Here is a 22,095-nt window from a genome sequence, read left to right as displayed (position 1 = left end):
CAAGAAAGACCTTTAGAGACCTCAAGACTCAAGAGTTGGTATTCTATCTGTGACTGACAGAATCTAGCTAACATTTTGCAAGCAATTCATCTGTGCCAGGAACTGTGCTCCAAGAACTTAAACTCAGGTTCTCATTTACACTTACTGTTATTATGTCCATTCTATGGATAAACAAACTGAGGCTCAGAGAAGCTCAGTAACTTACTAAAAGCCACACAGTTTGTGAGCAGAGATGGGATTTGGATTTGGCCCAGGAAGTCTGACTCTGCACTCATCTTCTGCTCTTTACCATCTCCTGATAGAATCACTGTACTAAACAGCATGGCTTAAAATGAAGAAGGAGGTACTGAAGGAGTAGGGAGACTTGCCTGTCCCTACCTGGGAAGGGAACGTTTTAATCTATGGGAAACTAAACATGGTTCAAAGAAACTTATGTTCCGAGAGCTCACCCAGCAAGCCCCTCAGACCAGGAGCTAATAAGGAACACAGAAAGACAGAAAAGGGAATTCTAAAGATTACTGCTGTAAGAAATAAATTTAAACAATCATCTTGTTTCATCTCATGACTAATCAGATGCCATTTTTTGTTAAATGAATTGCTCAGAAAAAAAGGCACAAGGATGGACTGTTGTATTCAGTTTAAAACCTGAGACATATTATAGACAAGTTAAATTCTAAGGTGTTCAAAAACAGTTTGACGTTATTAAAAGAGAGAGAAAGAAAGACGATTTTTTGCCAGTATCTCTGGCCAGCTACCTTGCTATACCTTTTTTTGTTTGTAAAATGATTTGGGAACACTTATAAAAAATATGTATTATTGTTCAATAGGATAAAATAAATAAGGAAATCAGAATGAGAGGAAAATATGGCAGTCAAATAAAACTGTGACTCTTTTAGCACAGAAAAATGCATCCCAAACGTTGCTAGAGGTAAAATGTGGGGCGTATACTATTTAGCAGCCAAAGCAAAAACGGGAAGCAAGATGCATGAGAAAAAGTGGTTTCAAGTTCTCACCCATCTGGTGAGGCTTCTGACTTCATCAGCTAGAAAACACCAGTTGAGACTGTGCTAATTTGTTCAGGCGGGGGTGGGTGGGTGGAGTGGGGCTGGGGGAGCGGTTCCTGGACGTGAGCATGTGATTTCGGAGTGGTGGTAGCCATCATTTATCAAGCAATTACCGTGTGCCAGGTACTAGGTAATTTCACTAGGTAATTTCCTGCTCGTCTTCTGTAAGTCTTACAACAACTTACTACGTAGGTATTATAACCCCATTTTATAGATGAGAAAGTTGAGCTCAGAGAGGTTAATCACCCAAGGTCACACAGTAAGTGATGAGCCAGGACTTGAACGTTTGTCTGCTTGAATCCTATGCTCTCTCCAGGGGCCACCATGTGGCAGCTCACAGGCTGCATACATCTTATGGACATGTTTTATTTGTCACACTCCGATGACTGCCACCTTGTCATGGTGGGAATATGAGCAGCTTAGTATCAGCTGCCTCGTGCTTGACCCGCCACACACAGTCACTACTCACCTGGGACCCCTGGACACTATACTGCATGGATGTGATGATACCAATCTGATGTGGTGACGTCGTTTCTGAGATAACAGGTGTGTCTGCTCTCCTCCCCTTGGCCTTTAGCTTTCACCATCAACAGCATCCACATGCAGATCCTGCCGAAGCAGGAGGTGCAGAACGGGGAGAACCTGACCCTGCAGTGCGTCGTGGATGTCAGCACCACCTCGAGTGTCAAGCCTCGGCACCAGGTGCTGTTCTACAAGGATGACGTGCTGTTTCACAACGTCTCCTCCATGGAGAACACAGAGAGTTATTTTATTCCCCAAGCCCGGGTCTATGACGCGGGGACGTATAAATGCACTGTGATCCTGAACAACAAGGAGAAAACGACTGAGGAGTACCCGGTGTTGGTGAGAGGTGAGTCCCTGGAATGGAACACAGCTCAGGCAGGTGAAGCGTGAGCACATGCAGGAGCCAGCATGGTGATTGAACGAGTCGTAACACCGGACCTACCTGCCCGTCCGTCATCCTTCTCACTCATCTGCCCGACACTTTCCTAACCTGGAAATGCAGGCATTAGACATGCTCCCAGTACACCAGGCTTTTCCTCACCTCCATGCCTTTGCACATGCTATTTTCTCTCCCTGGAATACCCTCTTCATCTCGTCTCCTCGTGAACTATTTCTCCTTCAACACTCAACTCAGTGATCTCTTCTCTGACACTTTCCTGAACAAAACTGATCTCCCCCATGGTCCCAGTACTTACAGCTCTTATGCTCTCTCTGCGTTCAATGGTATTGGTATCAAGGTCATGGGGCTGAGTGTTGACTCTGGATTCTGCAGTCACTCTGCCTAGATTCCAATCTGGACAAGTCCCTTAACCTCCCTACACTTTAAAATTCTCATCAGTAAAATGGAGATAATAATACTACCGAGCTCAGGAAGTTATTAAGAGGATTAAAAGATATCCTGTTAGTGAAGAGGTTAGTGCAATTTCCAGCACATAATGAGTTTCCAATAAGCGGCAATTACTATTTGACTCGATATTGCAACTTTCTCACGTATCTGTCTGCTCTTCTGGATTTTGAGATCCTGAGAGAAGAGATGGTGTTTGGTCTAATTTTGTATCTCAAACAAACAAACAAAAATCTGGCTCACAGTAGGCACTCAATAAATGACTGTGGAATAAAGTAAACAGTTGAAAACAGCAAGTAGTAATAGAGATGGAAAAACAAGAGAAATATTATTGTGGGAAATTTGGGTCATAGAGTTCCATCCATCCATTCATTCATTGATTTACTCCTTCAAGAAGCATGTCCCAAGGCTGCAAGTCAGGGAAAAAAAATAGGTGCTAGACATGAAAATGCATCAGACAGGTCCTAGCTCTGGACGCAGTTACAGTCCTGTGGGGAAGAGAGACATGTAAACAAATCATTGCGGTCCAACAGTCATCTGCTCTGAGCGCCTTGGGAGCACAGCGGTGGGAGGAAACAATTCTGCCTAGTGAAGTTAGGGACAGCTTCCTGGAAGAAGGGACACTGGGTCCAGATATAGAAGATCGTGTGGGAATTTGCTTGATGGTGAAGTGGGGCAAAGGACAGAGAAAAGGGATGTAGCATAAACGTGAAAGCGCAGAGCTGAGAAAGAGGTTGCCAACCCAGCAGAGTGCCCCTCGGTCAAATTCTCCACCTCCTGAAGACAGGTCTTCATGTCCTGTCTCTAAAATAGAGATCACTGGGAATCTGTGTGTACCCTTGAAGGTTGCTTTGTTTTTTTTGTTTTTTTTATAAATTTATTTATTTATTTTTGGCTGCGTTGAGTCTTCGTTGCTGTGCACGGGCTTTCTCAAGTTGCGGTGAGCGGGGGGCTACTCTTCGTTGCTGTGCGGTGGCTTCTCTTGTTGCGGAGCATGGGCTCTGGGCGCACAGGCTTCAGTAGTTGTGGCTCATGGGCTCAGTAGTTGTGGCTTGCGGGCTCTAGGCGTGCAGGCTCAGTAGTTGTGGCGCACGGGCTTAGTTGCTCCACAGCATGTGGGATCTGCCGGGACCAGGGCTCGAACCCATGTCCCCTGCATTGGCAGGCGGATTCTTAACCACTGAGCCACCAGGGAAATCCCAGTTGTTTTGTTTTGAGGATTAAATGGGTAGCAGATGAAGCCTTCTTAGTGATGGAGTGTTGGATGAATGAATGGCCCGTCATGTGCGAGGTGCTTGCCCAGACCATCCTTAGAAAGAAGTAACCCTTTCATCAAACAAGAAGCAGGAAGAACCAGTGGGCAAGTGTTTGGGGGTGTTTTCCTTTCAAAAGTATACAACCTCTGGCCACCTTCCCGTCAGGCTCTGAGGCTCACAGGGGAGAACGTGACTACATCACCCCCCAGGCCAGTTCCTCCCTGGGTGTCCTCTGGTCTGTCGGGGCACGGCTGGCCGGACATCCCTTTGTGTCACCAGGGGCAACAGCCACAGGGATGCAGACCAGCCCTCCTCCATCTCCACTGCGGACAGGGGAGGAGCCAACAGGTCTAGGTATTCACGTTAGTGATGAGGAAAGATTGACAGGCCAAGAGTTTGGGAAATGTACGTTGAAAAGAAATGCGCTGGCAAACTTGGATGATTTAATGGATACAGTTTGTGAATTCAGCCCTGTGCCTCCTTGACAGCTGCTGACATAACTGTCATTTCTGCACTTTCGAGCTCACTTCTGTGATCAGAATAGTCATTCATACTATTGTTACCTCCAGTAATAAGAAATACCACTTATCAGGCCCTCACGAGATAAACAATTCTAAGTGCTTTACACATGTTGCGTTTTCCTCCTGCAGTTGCACTGGCAGATAAGCCTGGTCCCTCCCACGCACAGGTGTGGCTGCTGGCACTCGGGGAGGTTGGGTGGACGGGTCCCGTAGGAGGCAGAGCCAGAGTGAGAACCAAGATCTATCGGACTCCACGGTTGGCCTGTCCAACTCTTGATTATTATGATAGGTTTTTGAAGTAGACAAAAGGCAATTCGTTCATTCATCAACCATCTATCGAGTGCCCACTCTGAGCCAGGCTGAGGACCCAAGCATGAATAAGACATGACCCCGTCCCTTGCGGAGCTCGTGTGGGGCAGGGCAACACCTTTTCAAACAGCTGCCACCAGAAGTGACAGCAGTGGTGAGAACACAGTACAGATCTCCTTCCCAAGAGGACAGCCCTCCATCACTGACCTGGGTGGGTCAAGAAAAGAGGTTCATGAGCCTTAGGTGACTGGGGGAGGTGGCACATCCAGGAAGAGGCAGTTTTAGGATACAAGCAAGTCTGTCTGACTCTAAGGTGGAATTCATGATCCCCAGACCACGGGGGCTGGATGGGACATCTAGTCTCAGCCAGGCTTTCCTAGCTCCCCCGAATCTGACCTTAGCTTACTACCCATTGTATTTTCCCCTCCAGCCCTTCCTTGGCTCCGGACGGCCCTCCTGAAAAGCCACTCCTATCACTTGGCACAAGCAGATCCCCATGCACATGTGCGCCCTGAAATGCCTGTCCTTAGCCCTCATCCCACCTCATGTGTCCAAATAACCCCCTCCCCTCAAGATTCCTCTCAGGCCCTATTCTTTTCCAGGATCTTCTCCGATCCCCCCAGGCAAAGAGGGCCTCCTCCTTTCCCTACTGCTCCGTCACTCACTGTCTCTATGACACACTCTGATGCTTGGTTATTTTCAGCTTTGCTTTTTGAACTGAGAGGCCACGCCTCCCTCCTCTCCCCTGACCCCCCAACCTCTAGCTCTGGAGTCACAGAGACCTGGAGTCGAGCCTCAGCTCTGGGGCTTGACGGCTGTGAGTTTTTGGATGAGTCTTGAATCTCTGAGTATTACCTTCTTCATCTGTAAAATGGGCATAATTTTCTCTTTCCTGCCCACCCAAGAGTTTTATTATGAGAATTAGAAAATTGGGTCATGGATATAAAGTCAATCCTAGCTTGTGGTAGGCATTCAATAAATTATAACAACAATCACAATAACATCCATAAATACTGGCTGTTTTGTTTTGTTTTTAACTCTATCAGTTGGGATGATTGCCTTCCTAATGGAGTTATAAACATTGAAAGCACCAACCACATCTTTTTTTTTTTTTTTTTTTTTTTTTTTTCACCAACCACATCTTAAACAAATTTTATATTTTTCAAAGTACCTGGTACGGTGCTGGAAACATACTCGCTCAGTAATTACCTGGTAGGTAGCACTGAGGTTCTGGGAACAAAACAAAAGAACCCTCAGATGGGTCAGCCACAGTGACTCAGCTGAGGGACGCTTGTGCCACTGGAGCAAACATACTAACGGACTTTCTCTTCCCCCAAAGGAGTGTCCGATCCCAGGGTGACGCTGGACAAGAAGGAGGTCATAGAAGGCGGGGTCGTGATGGTCAACTGCTCTGTCCCAGAGGAAAAGGCTCCAATACATTTCACAATTGAAAAATTCGAACTAAATGTAAAAGGCGTCAAGCAAAAAAGAGAAAAAACTTCCCAGAACCAGAATTTTGTGACGCTGAAATTCACAGTTGAGGAGCAAGACCACGCTATATGGTTCCAATGTCAAGCGAGGATCGTTTCCGGGACCCACGTGGAGCCCTCTAGATCCATCAGGAGTGAACTGGTCACCGTGAGGGGTCAGAGTCCTACTCTCCTTTTTATCATTCTTTCTGGTTTGCTGGTTTGGTCTGGGGAGAAAGAGCCCAGAATTGGAAAGGGGCTGGGGCCTTCTGGCTGGACTGGTGTCTCAAGACTGTTCTTAATCACTTTATGTTTTTCAAACTTTCTGACTGTGACACAGTTAAAAAAATATATATACATATATATTTCCCAACAACACTTAACCTTAATATACGATGCATTTTGCTATTTTTCTTTCTATTCTCTTTCAGTTTTTTAAAGCACTGGCCTCGACTCCCTGAAATGATGCCTTGTGTGACCTGCAGTTTGGAAACCATGGCTTAAAGCCAGTGAGGATCAGACACCAGGAAGTAGGATCTGGAGGGGATCCAGAGGGAAGGGGGGCCAGATCCTCAGCCTTTGCCGCCCAGGTTTTTTTTTTTTTTTTTTAATTTATTTATTTTGGCTGTGCTGGGTCTTAGTTGCAGCACGCGGGATCTTTTTTAGTTGCGGCATGCGGACTTTCAGTTGCAGCATGCGTGCGGGATCTAGTTCCCTGACCAGGGATCGGACCCGGGCCCCCTGCATTGGGAGCGTGGAGTCTCACCCACTGGACCCCCAGGGAAGTCCCTCTGCCTCCCACATTTGATGAGGGACTCCACTCTTCTGCCCACCCTTCCATCCCCAAGACATTGGACTAATAGGAAACAAATGAGGTGACCTGAGAAATGCTCTCAGGAGAGAAAGGCAACAGCAGAGGGGAGCCTGGGTGTCAGTGTCCAGGACAGAGAGAGCTCAGAGCTCCAGGTTAGCCAACCAGCAGCTCCCGGTGACCTGAGAGGGAAGCAGTTGTGAAGCAGGGAGGAATCAGGAGAAGGCACAGTCTACTGCAGAGAGCCGCAAATGTATTCGGGATAGGATCCCTAAAGCTTATCATAAACGACCCTCTGCTTTTGGTACCTTACTTCACCTCTGCCCAACGTGTATGCATAATACTTTATTTATGTGTATATATTTACTATATAGTATTATGTATATATAATATATAGTATTTTGTATATACGATATGTTTCTTATTATAATACATGGTGCAGGTTAAATTTTCAGAAAACATGGTACTATATAAAGTATGAAATGACAGTCTTCCTAGTAAGTACCACTACTCAGAGAAAACCCTTGTGTGGTCTTGTAGACTTGTTCTGCTCATTCATCATGTACACACACAATTTTTGCTTGTTTTTCTTTGTTTTTACAAAAAAATAGGACCAGTCAAACATTCTACCTTATAACTTCTTTTTACCAACCATAACATATATGGACTTTTGTCCATATCAGGAAGTACAGATCTTTATCATTTTAGTGGCAACTCGGAATCCTGTGCCCTAATATGTTTGCCTCATTTTCTATTGATGGACATTTAGGTATTTTCCCACTTTTTTGCTATTAAGACAATCTTGCTTATACTTATAACTTACACATACTTATACCTTCTGTACTTTCGTGAGTATTTTATTATTATTTATTGGTCAGATTGTTGATTCAAATGTTTTGTGCATTTTCAGTATTGAAAGATATCGCCAAAGTGCTCCTCCAAATGGACAAACATTTCCATCAAAAGTGTTCCATTTTCCCACATCCTCACCAACACAGAATATTATCAATGTTTTGTTATTTTTGGCAATCTGATTGAGGTGCAGTGATATATCATTGCTGTGATTTGTATTTCTTTGGTCTTCCATGAGGTTGAGTATGCTTTTTATGTTTATTGGTCTGTTACATTTCCGCCCCCATAAACTGCCGGTTCATACACACTTTGCCCATATTTACCACTTCTGGTTGATCTGTTTGAGCCCTTTATAAATTAAAGGAATGTGCTCTTTCTCAGGTACTATGCAAATATTTTACTCAGTTTGTCATGTGTCCTATTTTTTATTTCCATGAAGAAGCTTTTAATCTTTAGTTAATCAAATTTATGCATCTTTTGGGAATTCCCTGGCTGTCTAGTGGTTAGGACTCAGCACTTTCACTGCCATAGGCCCAGGTTCGATCCCTGGTCTGGGAATTAAGATCCTACAAGCTGCACGGCACAGCCGAAAAAAAAAAAAAAATCTATGCATCTTTTTTCCTTACGGTATCCAGTTCTGTGATTCACACCTAAAGTTCCTCCACACTCCAAGATTATTAAAGAAAAAATGCACCTGTGTTTTCTTTTACTGTTTCTGTGCTTTAACTTTTTTTTTTCTTCCGCATTTAGATCTCTGGTGCATCTGGAGTTAGATGCTCTCTCTTTTTGACTTTTCCTCAGGAAAAGACTTTTTTTTAATTATACCTTTTTATTGTGAATTTAAATGACTTTACAGTAAAAAAAAAAAGAATATTAAAGTATTATATTACTCTGAATTCACTTCTGGCATTTTTTAATGTTCTTATCTACATTTTACATAGTTGTGATCTGTGTACATACTCCGTTACACACTGCTGTTTTTTTGGTGGGAGCAAAGGCCTGGCCCTATTTCTCTCACCATCTCCTGAAGATCCGGTGCCCTGATATCTGACCCATGTCCATATTTTATTAAAGCAGTGTTTTTCAAACTGCATGAGTCATGAAATCAATTTAGTCTGTCACAACCAGTATTTTTACAAAAGAGGTAGAATAGATTAGAAATCACTTTTAGGGGGCATACGGTTATTTAAATATGCATTTCCACGAAGCTGCACTTTGGAAAGTGATGGAATATCTAGGCTGAAATGCCAGAGGTCCATGAAATGGTGCGATAATTACCTAGGAAATCCTTGGTGGGCAGGGGGAGAGTCTGTTTGTCACTGCTGTGATGATTTCTGAGGTCATTTGAAGAAAGTTCTGTAGATGAGATCTAGGGAAGATGGTTTGGCCTTTGGGAAGCTCAAGGAAGTTAGAGAACTGAAGTTAAGAAGAAGGCTGAAGATGCAAGAATGAGCTAGAAGGGAGGGAGCATCAAAGCAGCCTAGGCTACGGTTTTTGAGAGGAAAGTTTGAATTTTTTTAATTAATAAGGAAAAACTGTGGTTGGTATGAAAAAGAACAGAAAAGGGGAGGAAGTGCCTTTCCCCCTCACCCAGGTTTGAACCTGAATCCAACCAGTTTGTCCTCTTCTTGTAGAATCCTTCTCTAATCCCAAGTTCCACATCAGCCCCAAGGGAACAATCATAGAAGGGGATGATCTCCACATCAAGTGCACCATTCAAGTGACGCACCTGGCCCAGTCGTTTCCGGAAATCATAATCCAGAAGGACAAGGCGATTGTAGCACACAGCAGGCATGGCAACGAGGCCGTGTACTCAGTGATGGCCACGGTGGAGCACAACGGCAACTACACGTGCAAAGTGGAAGCCAGCCGCATATCCAAGGTCAGCAGCATCGTGGTCAACATAACAGGTAGGGCTGCTGCTGGAGGGTGTCGGCATATGGCGGGCTCAAGAAGCTGCTGTGCTGAAATCCAGGATGGACAGTGAGAGCTGACCCTTCTGCTCCTGCTGGTCTGAATGCATGTGCTCAGGCAGGGCCATGGTGCTGGTGGGGAAAAGTCAGTACAGAGCAAGTAAGCCGCTCACTGTGGTGGTTGAGGGTGCAGGTTGTGGCATCAGATCCCAACCCGGCCACTCAGTACCTCTGTGACCTTGGGTGCGTTATTGACCTTCTCCTTGCCACAACTCTGAGATGGGGATAATGACAGCCCTCTAGGACTCTTACAAGGACCAAAGGACATCACCCTGCCACAAAGGGCCGCATACAGAGTAAGCACTCAGTGAAGTGTCAGCTGGCGTTTCTGTTATTACATCACGTTTTTCTTTCCTCTGTGCCAAATACTATGCTAGATCCCTGTATCCATGTGCAGGTCCTATGACAGGGTCAGGAATGAGAAAGCATGACTAAACTCAAAAATAATAGTCCCAATTCCTCTTTGTTGAATACTGTATGCCTGGTTTACATACATTTTCATTTCGAGCTCACAACTGTAGTATAAGGTAAGAATTATGATCCTGGCTTTATGGAGGTGGAAGCTGAAGCTGAGAGGTTAGGTCACTCACCCAACAATTAGAGCAAGGGTCACCCCCAGGCCTGTTAGAGTTCCAAACCCATGTACCTAAAAGTTCCGTTGGACTCCTTCCTCCTTTTCCTGGCTTTCCTTTTCAAAAAGTACTCTACTTTGGGAATCCCCTGACGGTCCAGTGGTTAGGACTTGGCCCCTTTCACTGCTGGGGCCCAGGTTTGATCCCTGGTTGGGGAGCAAAGATCATGTAAGCCATGCGGCCAAAAAAAAAAAAAAAGTACTCTGCCTCTTCCCGTGTATTGTATGTATTCAGGCACTAGAATGTAAGCTGATGAGGGCAGGGACATTATCTGTTTTATCCGGTGCTATATCCTTAACACCTAGAACAGTGCCTGGCACATACTAGGCATTCATATCTATTTGTTGACTGAACAGATGAGCATTGGATAACAGTGTTCCAGAGGCAGAGAGAGTCGGCACTGCTTGGTTCCCAAGTGAAAGTGTTCATTCATTCATCATTTGTTCACTCATTTGCTGAAAGCCTCCTCTGTGTCAAGCATAGAGTGTATAGTCACAGTGACAGTCACCAGGATCATAGGTGGGCTGCCAACTACCCAACCAGGTGATTGGCATGTGTGGGGCCCTGCTAGCAAGTTAGTTTACTATTGAGAATGACAAGTGTTTTGGTGGCACATACCGTTCACTGATAAAGTATAATTATCTCATTAGAGAACAGTATTCAGTTCAACATATACTGAGCACCTTCTGCATGCTGGGCAACTTTTGGGGGATAGGGAGCTGCCTAAGGCCAAGCTTTGCCTTCGAAGAATTCACAGGCATAAATAGATCATGAGAATGCAATGCAATGAACAACTACATTAAAGGGATGGGGGTACTGCTGTGGGAGCTGCAGGGACCACGTGACAAACACATGGGCCGTTTCACCAGTTAGAGCAGCACCCCGACCCCTCAGGCCAGCCTACCTGAGGGAAACGTAAAGCATCTTTGGACCATAAGATACCATTGTTGTAGCTGATCCCCCACATTCAGAAGTCCAAGTCATGCGGGGTACACAAGTCAACCAGGAGATGAGTCGCCCTGGCCCAAGAAAGCACGGCGTTAGACTCGGCCTGCCTCTCCCACCCCCTCAGCCTGGTGCTCTGTGGTCCTGTTCCACGTAGAGCTACCGGAGCCAGGCCAGGGCTGGCAGGCAACACCCCCGCGTTCAAGTGCTGCAAGCCCTTGGACATGGCTCCAGGCCCACTTACGCATCTGGTTTTCCACTCCTCTGTTGCTATCAAGCCTCACTGTAAGTGGCTCTATGTAGTGATGTTGGAGAATCACAATAATTTTGTGAACATAAAAATCACTGAATTAGTAATTTGTCTTTGGATTGAAAGTGGGTTTCCTTCACCCCTCACTGTCCACCTTTTCAGACTCAATCTGCCACCAAGTGCTGCCAGGACTCTCAACTCTGCCCTTTCATCTGGTCTCTACAATCACACCCGAACTCTGGCCCTCACACCAGGATGGTTGCAGGGGTTCCCCAAGCATCTCTGCTCCAATTCATCCTTCAGCCAACCTGTAGGAGAAGCACCTATTCGACATCATTATTCAGGGGCCTAGCCACCTTCACCTTGACTCCACCCCCTTCCAAACATCCCATCCCACTCTGCCTGGAACATCCTTTCCCCTTGGCCACTGGAAAACCTCTGTTGTCCTTAAACACCAAGCCGCAAATCTCCCTCTAGGCTCCCCCAGGCAGAGTCCCATGGTCACACCTCAGTCCCCATCACACTCTTCTCCTGTCTTCATGTCAACTGTCACTATAAAGATTTAGCATCCTTCTCCACCGCCCTGGGTGAGCTCTTGAAGGACCAGGTCTGTGGCTCAATTCATCTGACAACATTGATACTTAGCACAGAGCCTGGCACATTGTAGGAACTCAGTAAATATTTGTTCAGTGAGTGAACAAAAGACCCATCCTTGTTAACCCCCATGATGGTCCAGCTGGTCTGTTTAAGTTACCTCCTTTACGAACAGAGATTCCCTGACAACATCGTATTCCTAATTCTAAACCACTGTGCACCCACCCTAGCAAGCTGTTTTATATTTTTTGCATTTTTGTTTACATGTTTTTATTTTTTAATAAATTTATTTATTTATTGTTTATTTTTGACTGCATTGGGTCTTCGTTGCTGTGCATGGGCTTTTCTCTAGTTGCGGAGAGCAGGGGCTACTCTTCATTGCGGTGCGCAAGCTTCTCATTGTGGTGGCTTCTCTTGTTGCAGAGCATGGGCTCTAGGTGCGTGGGTTTCAGTAGTTGTGGCACACGGGCTCAGTAGTTGTGGCGCACGGGCTTCATTGCTCCGTGGCATGTGGGATCTTCCCGGACCAGGCTTCGAAGCCGTGTCCCCTGCATTGGCAGGCGGATTCCTAACCACTGCACCACCAGGGACGTCCCTGTTTACGTGTTTTTAAATGTAGAGTTGTTGCTGTGGGATTCTTCCTGTCATTTTTTTCACATTTTTTGGTGTTTGTCCAATGAGATCGTAAGGCACTTAAGGAGGTCAGTTTCTTTGGTTCCTTTTCCCCACTCCTAACCTAGAGCTTTTGATGGTGATCTGAAAAGAGGTAAGTCGATGTTTATTATATGGAAGGACAGAGAGATGGAACATGCCTTAATGAATTAATTATTGGGATATCACCTTACTTGCAGTTTTATTTTATTCCCTGTCAAGGAAACTAGGAAGACACTGTGGACTGATTATGATGGAAATGAGTTCTATTTCCATCTGTGGAATATCAGTGAAGACGATGACAGTGTTGGTTTTTACTTCCAAACCTCTATGGCAGATAAATTTAGAGCCAAAGGTAGAATTTGGTCCCTGACTCCTAGTTGCATTCTCAAACCTCTAAGAAGGTTTCCTAAGAGAAACTTTGAGTCTCAGTCTCTTTCTTAATATGAAGATAGTGTCAAGCATTACTGGCTCCTTCTTCTTTCTGCATCAAGGATCATAACCGTGAAGTCACTGTACATTTGCTTACACGAAGGATCCAAGTCTCCACATTGGTTAAGTAGTTAATTAGTAATTTCCCTGCTGCTGAAAATAAAGACATTCACCATAATTATAAAATATTGATATAGTTCAGGGGATACTTAAATTAGGAGATGGCAAGACTTCTTGAAATACAGCCTCAGTCTTTACTACTGTTGACATCCAACCTACATTATGGTACTAATAACTCCTTACAGTAGCATAGCATGTTATAGTTTACAAAGTGTTTGACCTTGGGAGACTTCAGGTGGCATCTTCATTCTTCTCCATGGGGAGTGCTGGAGGGATGGTGGCCAAGCTGCCACTTGTCCCCAACCCCATGCCATGACCCTGCTTCAAGCTTGGACTACATTGCCTCCTGCTTCCAGTCTGGGCCCCTCCAACCCCATCCATTCTCCTCCCAAAGATCTCCCTGCAACACACATCCGATGCCATTCCCCTGACCCGGACCCTCCATGGTTCCCACTGCCCTGAGGACATAACCCACGCTTTTTTATGTGGTTCCCAAGTTCCTTGAAGATCTACAAGCCTTCTTCTTCTACTCCCACTATGTCCCAGGCTGCCTGAACTTTGAGGTGCTTGAACCTCCTGCCAGGCCTTCCATATGCTATTCTCTCTGCCTGTGATACTTTCCATCTTTGCCTGGATAACTTCCTCCAGGAGCTCTTTCCTGATTCTTCCAGCCTAGGTTCTGTGTCCCCTCTGTGGGCTCTACTGCAAACACTATCTGAATCACCCGCTAGACTTAAGAACTTTGGAGTCAAGGACTGTTTCTTTTTCATTGCTGTCTCTCCTATGCCAAGCACAGAGATGGCCTGAAATAAATACTTGGGGAATGAAATGAGTGAGTGGATGAATAAATGGGTGAATGTCTGAGTCATTACTTGCTGCATTACAAGTTGCAAAATTTTTCTAATCCATGTCTGTGAAATAAATTGGATTAATGAGGGAGGCAAACCTGCCATTGGAATCCCAGGTGAAGAATGAACCCTGGCTCTTGAATTGTGTGATCGTCAGGTACATGAGAAGCAAAGGAAAACTTTGTGCAGGAAGTTGGGAAATGGTTCTGTCAAAAGCAGCTGGGCCGAAGGCCTCTCCATAAATGGGCTTTCGGGCCAGTACCCAGAAACATCTCACCCCATTCCCACTCACTGTTTTTTTTTCAGAGCTGTTTTCCAAGCCAAAGCTGGAATCTTCCGCCACACGTCTGGATCAGGGGGAAGGCCTGAACCTGTGGTGCTCCATCCCAGGGGCACCTCCAGCCAACTTCACCATCCAGAAGGGAGCCGTGGTTGTGTCGCAGGCTCAAAATTTCACTAAGATAGCCTCAGAGTGGGACAGTGGGACATACACCTGCGTCGCGGGCATTGGCAAGGTGGTCAAGAGTAGCAACGCGGTCCAGATAGCTGTGTGTGGTGAGTACGTCCTCGCTGGCTCTGAGGGTCTTGGGACTGAATGGGAGAAAGGGAACTTTTTGCCAGGCGTCACCCTCTGTGTTCTGAAGGCGGTTCAGACTGAGGCGGGGTAAGAACTCGGGGGAAAGAGAGAGGAGTGGAAAGGAGAGACCAAACAGCAGCAAGTGGGTGTTTCTGCTCAGAGTACAGGAGAGAGGCATCAAGGAAAGTGTCGTTGGCAAGAGTCACGTTCATGGCTTTTGTGGCTTTATGCTGATGGTGTGGCCTCTGGATCGGCAAGAGTCTGCTGCTTGAACAGGCAGCCACCCAAAGGGTCAGGGAGGAAACACTGCTTAGTCGACACTAAACTTTAAGATCTAAGTTCCAGCTTTTGATCCCTATCCTGGCTCACCCGAAGGGCTAGGACTCCCAGTGGGCAGAAGTAGGTACTCGGACCACCCAGAGCCGGGCTTCTTAGACTTGAATGTGCATGCAAAACCGGGCACAGCGCAGGTCAGGATGGGGCCAGGTTTTGCATCTCTCACCAGTGCCCTGGGGATGCTCGTGCTGCTGGGCCCTGGACCACACTTTGAGTAGCGGGGTTCTAAATGGATGTGGAACACCAGGCAAGTTGTCACCGTCACTGTTCTTACTCATCATGAACCTTCAGTTTAGCCTTCCGTTTAAATCCAGCCAAGATTTCAGTCTCAACCGAAGCAGGGTTTTAGCAGTCATCTACCTCACAAGGAAATAACGTAAGAGACGAATGTGGGTCGTTCCATTGTAATTCTTTTTGTTGTTGTAGCTCTTGGGAGGAGGTCATTTCATTTTATTAGCTTTATAAATAAGCTAAGTTCTAAATAATAACCTAGTATAATTCTTGTTTCTGAGGCATGAAATTTACTATCAGGAGAGGCTGAGGCAATGAGAATTTGTTTTAAAATATATTCTGTTTGAGTACTTGTACTTTTTAATATTTTTCTTGTGTCTTTTCTCAGTACAAAAAAAAGGTATGAATGTGTGTGTATGTGCACATAAGATATGTGAAAATATAAGCATATATTTAGGGGGATGTAATGTTCTTCCTGAATTTGTGCCGTCCTTTTTTGTTTATATTACTCTCTTTCCCTCTCCCTCCTCAAGAATCTTAAAGCAGTCCTCCAAAGGTAGATAAGGCAGGCAGGCATTTTAAATTCGAGTAATGACAGAGAAAGCCAAGCCCAGAGTTTGGAGACGAATCCCTTAGGCTGGATGTTTTGCTTCAGATTGTTTCTCTCTCTCTGTCGTTCTAGAAATGCTTTCCAAGCCCAGTATTTTTCATGACTCCAGGTCTGAGGTGATAAAAGGACAGACCATAGAAGTCAGCTGTCAATCCATAAACGGAACCTCACCCATTTTTTATCAGCTTTCAAAAGCAAGTAAGACTTTGGCGAGTCAGAGCATGGGCTCCAATGAGCCCGCAATATTCAAAGATAACCCAACGAAAGATGTAGAATACCATTGCATCGCGGATAATTGCCATTCCCATACCAAACTGGTCAGCGAACTTCTGCAGGTCAAGGTGATAGGTAAGTCATGTGGGAAGAAGAATCCATGTGGGACTGGGGCTTTAGTTCACGTTTTCAAAGGTTTGGGGTGGACAAGAGAAGTGGGTGGTACTTGTGCAAAGTCCATGAACGTGACGTGTGGCAAAGCAGACCAAGGCCCAAGTAAATGGAGCCGGAAAATATCTGGGGGTTATCAGTGTGGCCAGTGTCATTCTCTTTCAGAACCTTTCAAGTGAACTGCTGAAATCATAAGCGTAAAGTGTCCCAAGTTGAGGAAGCACAGAAGTTGTTCTTTGGGGCTCCCTTAGCATTTGCTCATGTTTAGATGAACTGACAGCCTTCTCTGAGAATTGTAGACCAGAGCTCTTCTCTACCATGGACCCTCGGCGGGGCAAATTCTGTTGTGTGTGGAGCCCACAGCAGTCAGAGCTTCAGGCTGACAGTCACTAGGACTCTCACACTCAAGAGAAATATACCATTGTCCTGAGATGGATAGTTTTCCTCAAGCCTCTGTCTTGTACCTTTCCGGAGGCCTTAGGAGTGCCCATTACTTGCATCTCTGAGACGTTCTGCATCTTGTTGTAAAAAGCTTTAAAAGGCTTCCTCTTCATCCTCCTCCTTTTTGTTTAATAACTGCTTGTCTACACGTGCCATGTGGACATCTTGAGTTGGACAGTAGTTTCTCCTACTATTTTTGGGGGGGTGGGGGTGGGGCATGCCGTGCAGCTTGTGGGATCTCAGTTCCCCGACCAGGGATTGAACCCATGCCCTCTGCAGTGAAAGCCCGGAACCCTAACCACTAGGCCACCAGGGAACTCCCTGATTCCTCCTACTATTAATGTATAGCCTAAGAGAAATAATACTTTTCAAATTAACATCAATATATATTAAGTCTCATGCCGTAGGGCATACAGAAAAAGAAGACATATTCTTTGTTTTCAATGATATAATGACAGGATATAAACAATGATATAAACACCGGATCTCCTGATTAAATAGTGAAGAAACAATTTAACATATTTGAATAACAGTGCAAACAAATATAGAAAAAAATGTTACCAGGCAACACACGAACTCTCCTTACAATGATGGTGATAGGAATTTAAGGCATGAAAGATACCATCTAGCTTGAGTGGGAAAAGCTGGGTCAGGAGCCAGGGTTCAACAGTGGGTGGGCAGAGAGGGCTAGAGATGGTCCCCAGCCTAGTCAAATAGGTGATCAGAAGGCTCCAGGGAGCAGCTCTAAAGGCTGTGGGTAAGTCAGATGCCTGGAAAGAAAGATTGGGAATGGAGAGTCATTGGATATAAACTGGTAGAGTAACTGAGCCTAACTGTACAGAGCATCAGCTGCCAGCCTTAGGAGTTGGGGGTTTGTCCTGTGTGCAGAGAAGGGCCAGAAGAGAGAAGGAGGGCATGCTGAGAATGGGGTCTTGGGAAGATTAACCTGCTGGTCCTATCAGTCAGAAGGACTGGAGACTTCAGACCTTACAGTACCTTAAGAAGCTAATGTAGAAGCCCATGTGAAACTCTTGGTTTGAAGTGAGTCAGTATTAGTGGCTAATATTTACTGAGCTCTGACCACATGTCCAACCCCGTGTGAAGTTTGTTAGTAAATTATTCCCATTCATACTTACAATAGCCATGTAAGCCCCATGTTAATATCATCCTTATTTTACGATGAGGCAACCAGGGATTAAGATAAACAGCTGGTGGGCAGTAGGGTCGGGAACTGAGGCCAGACAGTCTGGCTCCTGAGCCTGGCCTGCCACCACCCGCTTGTGCTTCACAAGAAGACAGGCTGTCAGGTCAGGCTGCACCCTCCAGGAGTCTGTCCTTGTGCTTGACCCCCACCATCCCATCCCAGGCCTGGTGCCCCCTTTCGTTGGATCGGCAGCTCCATGGTCTTGGCCACACCCTGCACTCACAAGAGGGTGATTCATAAATCAGATACCGGTCTGCTGATCGGTTCATTCTGCCACTAGCAGGAACATACTTGGGAAGACAGTTTAGGATCAGAATTTTAATGGTTGAACATGGAGTGAAAGGGTCTGTCTATAGGAGCAAGATGAGTTCTTCTTGGATCTGCTGGGAATGAGAGGCTGGCAGGGCTTCTCAGTGGAAATAAATTTACCTCAGTGCAGGTAAAAGTCAAGACTTGGAATTCAGGGAAGTAACCTGGACTAGAGCTATATATCTAGGCATTAAATGCCATAAGAAGCTATAATGTAGATGAAATCACCAAAGATGAGAATGGAGACGGCAAACTGAGGACTGAATTTTGCAGAAAGTCCACATTTAAGGGGCAAACGGAAGAAAAAATGGTAAATAAAGAGGGAGTGGCAGGTGAGGAGGTAAGAGAATCAGAGTGTGAGGCTTCACAGAAGCCCAGGGAAAGCTGAGTTCCAAAGGAAGGGCAGGGTGACAGGCAAGAGCTGTAGGGAGGCCAAGGATGGGAAGACGGAAAGAACATCTACCATGGATTGGACCTGCAGGGAACTCAGGGATGAGTTAGTCAGGGGTCAGGTCATCTTTGAGTTTCTTCAAAACCAGAGATACAGAGCAGTTTCAGAAGCAGAGGGATAGAAGTCAGGTTTCCAGGCTAACAAGAAAGTGGGAAATGAGGACATGCAGGCAATTGGTTTAGATCATTCAAAGGAGGAGAGAAACAGGACAAGAGCTCGAGAAGGCAGTGCGTCAAGGTTATTTGCTCATAAGATCTGGAGGTGCCATGCATCTTTGTAAGCAGAGGGAGAGAAATCACGTACAGACACACACACGCACTCTCACTTACACACTTACACACAGTCTCACACACAGACTCACCCAGAACAGACCCTAGTAGAACACATAAGTTAATCGTATAGTTGAGCTAAGTGGTCAGTAATACTTGAGGTGGTAAGTGAAGGGAGGTGTCCCTAGCATCCTGTGTCTAATCAATATGTGAGGGCAGGAGGTGTCCATTGCTGCCCTTCTGGGCTAATTGGGGGAGGAACTGTGAAGAACGTGGGATAACACAAGTGACTTGAATAAAAGGCAGAGTCCAAGTCTGAGTCACAGTCACAGATAGCTGGTCTTGACCAGTGGCCGTGTCAGGTTCTTCCTCTTCCCCACTTCTCTTCTCAGTGCTAATCCCTTTCCTGCTTTCCAGCCCCGGTGGATGAAGTCAAGCTCTCTATCCTGTTGAATGAGGAGGTGGAGTCTGGGAAGCCCATTGTGCTTCGATGCTCTGTGAATGAAGGATCTAGTCCCATCACATACAAGTTTTACAAAGAAAAGGAGGGCAAACCCTTCTACCAAGTCACCTTGAATGACACCCATGCCATTTGGCACAAGCCAAAGGCTAGCAAGGAGCAGGAGGGACAGTATTACTGCACGGCCTCCAACAGAGCCAGTCTCTCCAAAAATGTCCTCCAAAGCAACACCCTGACAGTCAGAGGTGAGTCGAGGTCTCAACGGCAAAATGTCGTGTGAGCTCCAAGGGCAAGGCTAGAAAAGCACTTGTCAGAGGAAGTGGGTGGGAGTTTGGTGCATTTTACCGAGGGTTAAGGGACCAGCACATTTGCCAGGCTCTTTGGTTTCAGGTAATAAAAATCCACTCAAATTAAGTATAAAAGAGGAATTGATTATTATAAGGAATTAGAAGTATTTCACACAGTCCTAATTACAAATTCTCGGTGGAGAGACACCAGCTTGGGTCAAATGTGCGCCCATGGACCACCTGTGGTCAAGAGGAGTGGGTCATGCAGAACAGACATGGTTTTAGAGAAGCCCACCTACGTGGGCAGAGGGTGATTTATGGAGAACGAGGAAGGGTGAACAGACACCCTATGAAGAGTCTCCTTCAGTCCTATGGTCCTTTCAGACCATCACTGACTCGTTTTATAGCAGAAACAACTATTTCTGCCCCTCCTATGAACACAGAGTCCCTCAGAGGTAGATGCTCAGTGAAAGACATCAGTTACAAGGATATAAAAATCAGTCTTATTTGCTGCTTAGAGCTGATGTTATTTCTTGCTGGCAGAGGAAAAACTGATCTATTTAAAATTGTTTTGCACTTCCAGTCTATCTCGCCCCCTGGAAGAAAGGACTTATCGCAGTGGTTGTCATCGGAGTGATCATTGCCACCTTGATACTTGGGGCCAGATGCTATTTTCTGAAGAAAGCCAAGGGTGAGCACAGTCCTTTCATTCCATTCTGACAGGCTGCCCTGCCAGGGAACCTGTCACGGATGTGAGGGGTTTCAGCCTCATGGGAGGCTAGTGCTCTGCTCCAGTGAGGGTCGGGGACATGTGCCTGATGACAGCTGTTTTCCTCCTGGGGTGTCACCTTGATAACCAAGGATTTTGGCTTTGGTGGGTGTGGAGGTTTTACTGCCCCTGGATTTAGCTAGGCAGAAGTGAAAGCAATTGCCTTCTTAGTTGGGCTCCCCAGAAAAGATGAACTTGGGGGGAAGTTGCATCTACATGTGGTCAGAAGCAGCCCTTTGTGTGGATTTGGCAACATCTAGTCCTACAGTTGGTAGAGTTGGGCATGAGTGGAGACACCCACACACGCTGAATGCCTCCCAGTTAATCTTCTGGTTGTGCCACGATTTCTACCCTGTGCTTGGGGTTAGCCATGTGTGGAGGGAAGCCAGGATTACTCATGGACACTCAGGAATCAGAGTCAATTAAGCAAGATGCAAGCAAAAGGGCACAGCACCGGTAAAGTCTGCAAAAATTTTGGAGGGATAAGACGGGTTGCTTATCCCTGTTGGTGCTGCTGCCTGGGATGGGATGAGACAGATGGGATGAGGAGGGTTTTTTCCTAAAGCAGGAAAGGGGCAGCCCCCCTGGGAAAACAGTCCTAAGGCTGAGTCTGGCCTTGGCCTCAGGCCAGTTTGGAATTAAAAGCTCGGGGATTGATTAAGCCTTTACTTTTGGAGATGGTCTTGAAGCAAAGAGATAGTTGCCCGTTTATCTGGCTCATCTGGTTCCTGTGCTGTTGTCTTCCTCTCCGTCACATTCCATGACGGGAAGTTGCTTCTGGCTAAAACAGTCGAAATGTCAAATTTCAGGGAACATGATGTGAAATCTCTTGGTATAAGACCAAGAGAAGACCTGCTTCGTTTATTTTCCTTTTTAAAAAAGTGCGAATATATTTGGCTTTCTGTTCTCTCTTTTTATGGGTATTCAATCTTCAAACAAGTCAAATATGGTTGAAATGAGTGTTCCTGTCTGATATGGTTGTGGGTTCTTTATACTGACTTTGGTTCTTTTCTTTGTCTTTCAAAGCCAAGCAGATGCCGGTGGAGATGTCCAGGTCAGTGTGCTTGGAAGAGGGGTGGCTGTCCTATGGGTGTGGATAGACTTGTCTGGAGGGATTCCTGTCATTAGGAAGTTTTCAGTGGTTCTTGGCAAACTCAGAAAAATTAGGACCTTGGGTGTGAGCGGTGTAGGGGTGTGTGTGTGTGTGTGTGTGTGTGTATGCGTGTGTGTCTGTGTCTCAGTGGAAGATTGCCAACTGTCCTTCATGGGAAGGAATGGCTTTATTCTGAGGTCATGTCCTGTCTACACTTTTCCTTACGAAATTATAATGGTAGGTGGAATTTAAAATGTTTTTACTTACTTGGCAAAATAGAGTTGCCTTAAAAATGGTTGTACTATTTTTACTGTTCTTGAGATCTAAAATCCCAAAGCATGGAAACTATCGTTCTGTTCCTGAAAGAAACAATAGCACAGGATGAGGAATCCCCTCCTGACATGGGATTCACCTCATAAAGGACTCCTCATGTTTGTGCGCCCTTTGGCCCGGACACTTATTTCAACAGCAAAAGGGTTTTTGTCAAATAATCATAGAGCTGAAGAAAGCATTAGTTCCAAATGAGAGAGTAAAACTTTCCTCACTTCAGAAAACTCTTCCTGATTTTCTCATGCTCT

At 45.7% G+C, this 22,095-nt stretch overlaps 1 protein-coding gene across 2 annotated transcripts in view; it reads left to right on the top strand.

The window, feature by feature from the left end:
- PECAM1 (platelet and endothelial cell adhesion molecule 1) overlaps positions 1-22,095 on the top strand; it is a 55,002-nt gene that overhangs the window by 7,071 nt on the left and 25,836 nt on the right. For both annotated transcript variants that reach the window (XM_060134363.1, XM_060134364.1), the window contains exons 3-10: positions 1,642-1,935; positions 5,859-6,164; positions 9,286-9,561; positions 14,403-14,651; positions 15,923-16,198; positions 19,326-19,613; positions 20,239-20,346; positions 21,451-21,478. In XM_060134363.1, the coding sequence (XP_059990346.1) occupies positions 1,642-1,935; positions 5,859-6,164; positions 9,286-9,561; positions 14,403-14,651; positions 15,923-16,198; positions 19,326-19,613; positions 20,239-20,346; positions 21,451-21,478 (1,825 nt within the window). The remainder of the gene's footprint in view (positions 1-1,641; positions 1,936-5,858; positions 6,165-9,285; positions 9,562-14,402; positions 14,652-15,922; positions 16,199-19,325; positions 19,614-20,238; positions 20,347-21,450; positions 21,479-22,095) is intronic.

The sequence above is a fragment of the Lagenorhynchus albirostris genome, chromosome 20 (genome assembly GCF_949774975.1).
Source record: "Lagenorhynchus albirostris chromosome 20, mLagAlb1.1, whole genome shotgun sequence".
In the NCBI taxonomy this organism is placed as follows: domain Eukaryota; kingdom Metazoa; phylum Chordata; class Mammalia; order Artiodactyla; family Delphinidae; genus Lagenorhynchus; species Lagenorhynchus albirostris.
This window is presented reverse-complemented; position numbering and strand designations above follow the sequence as displayed.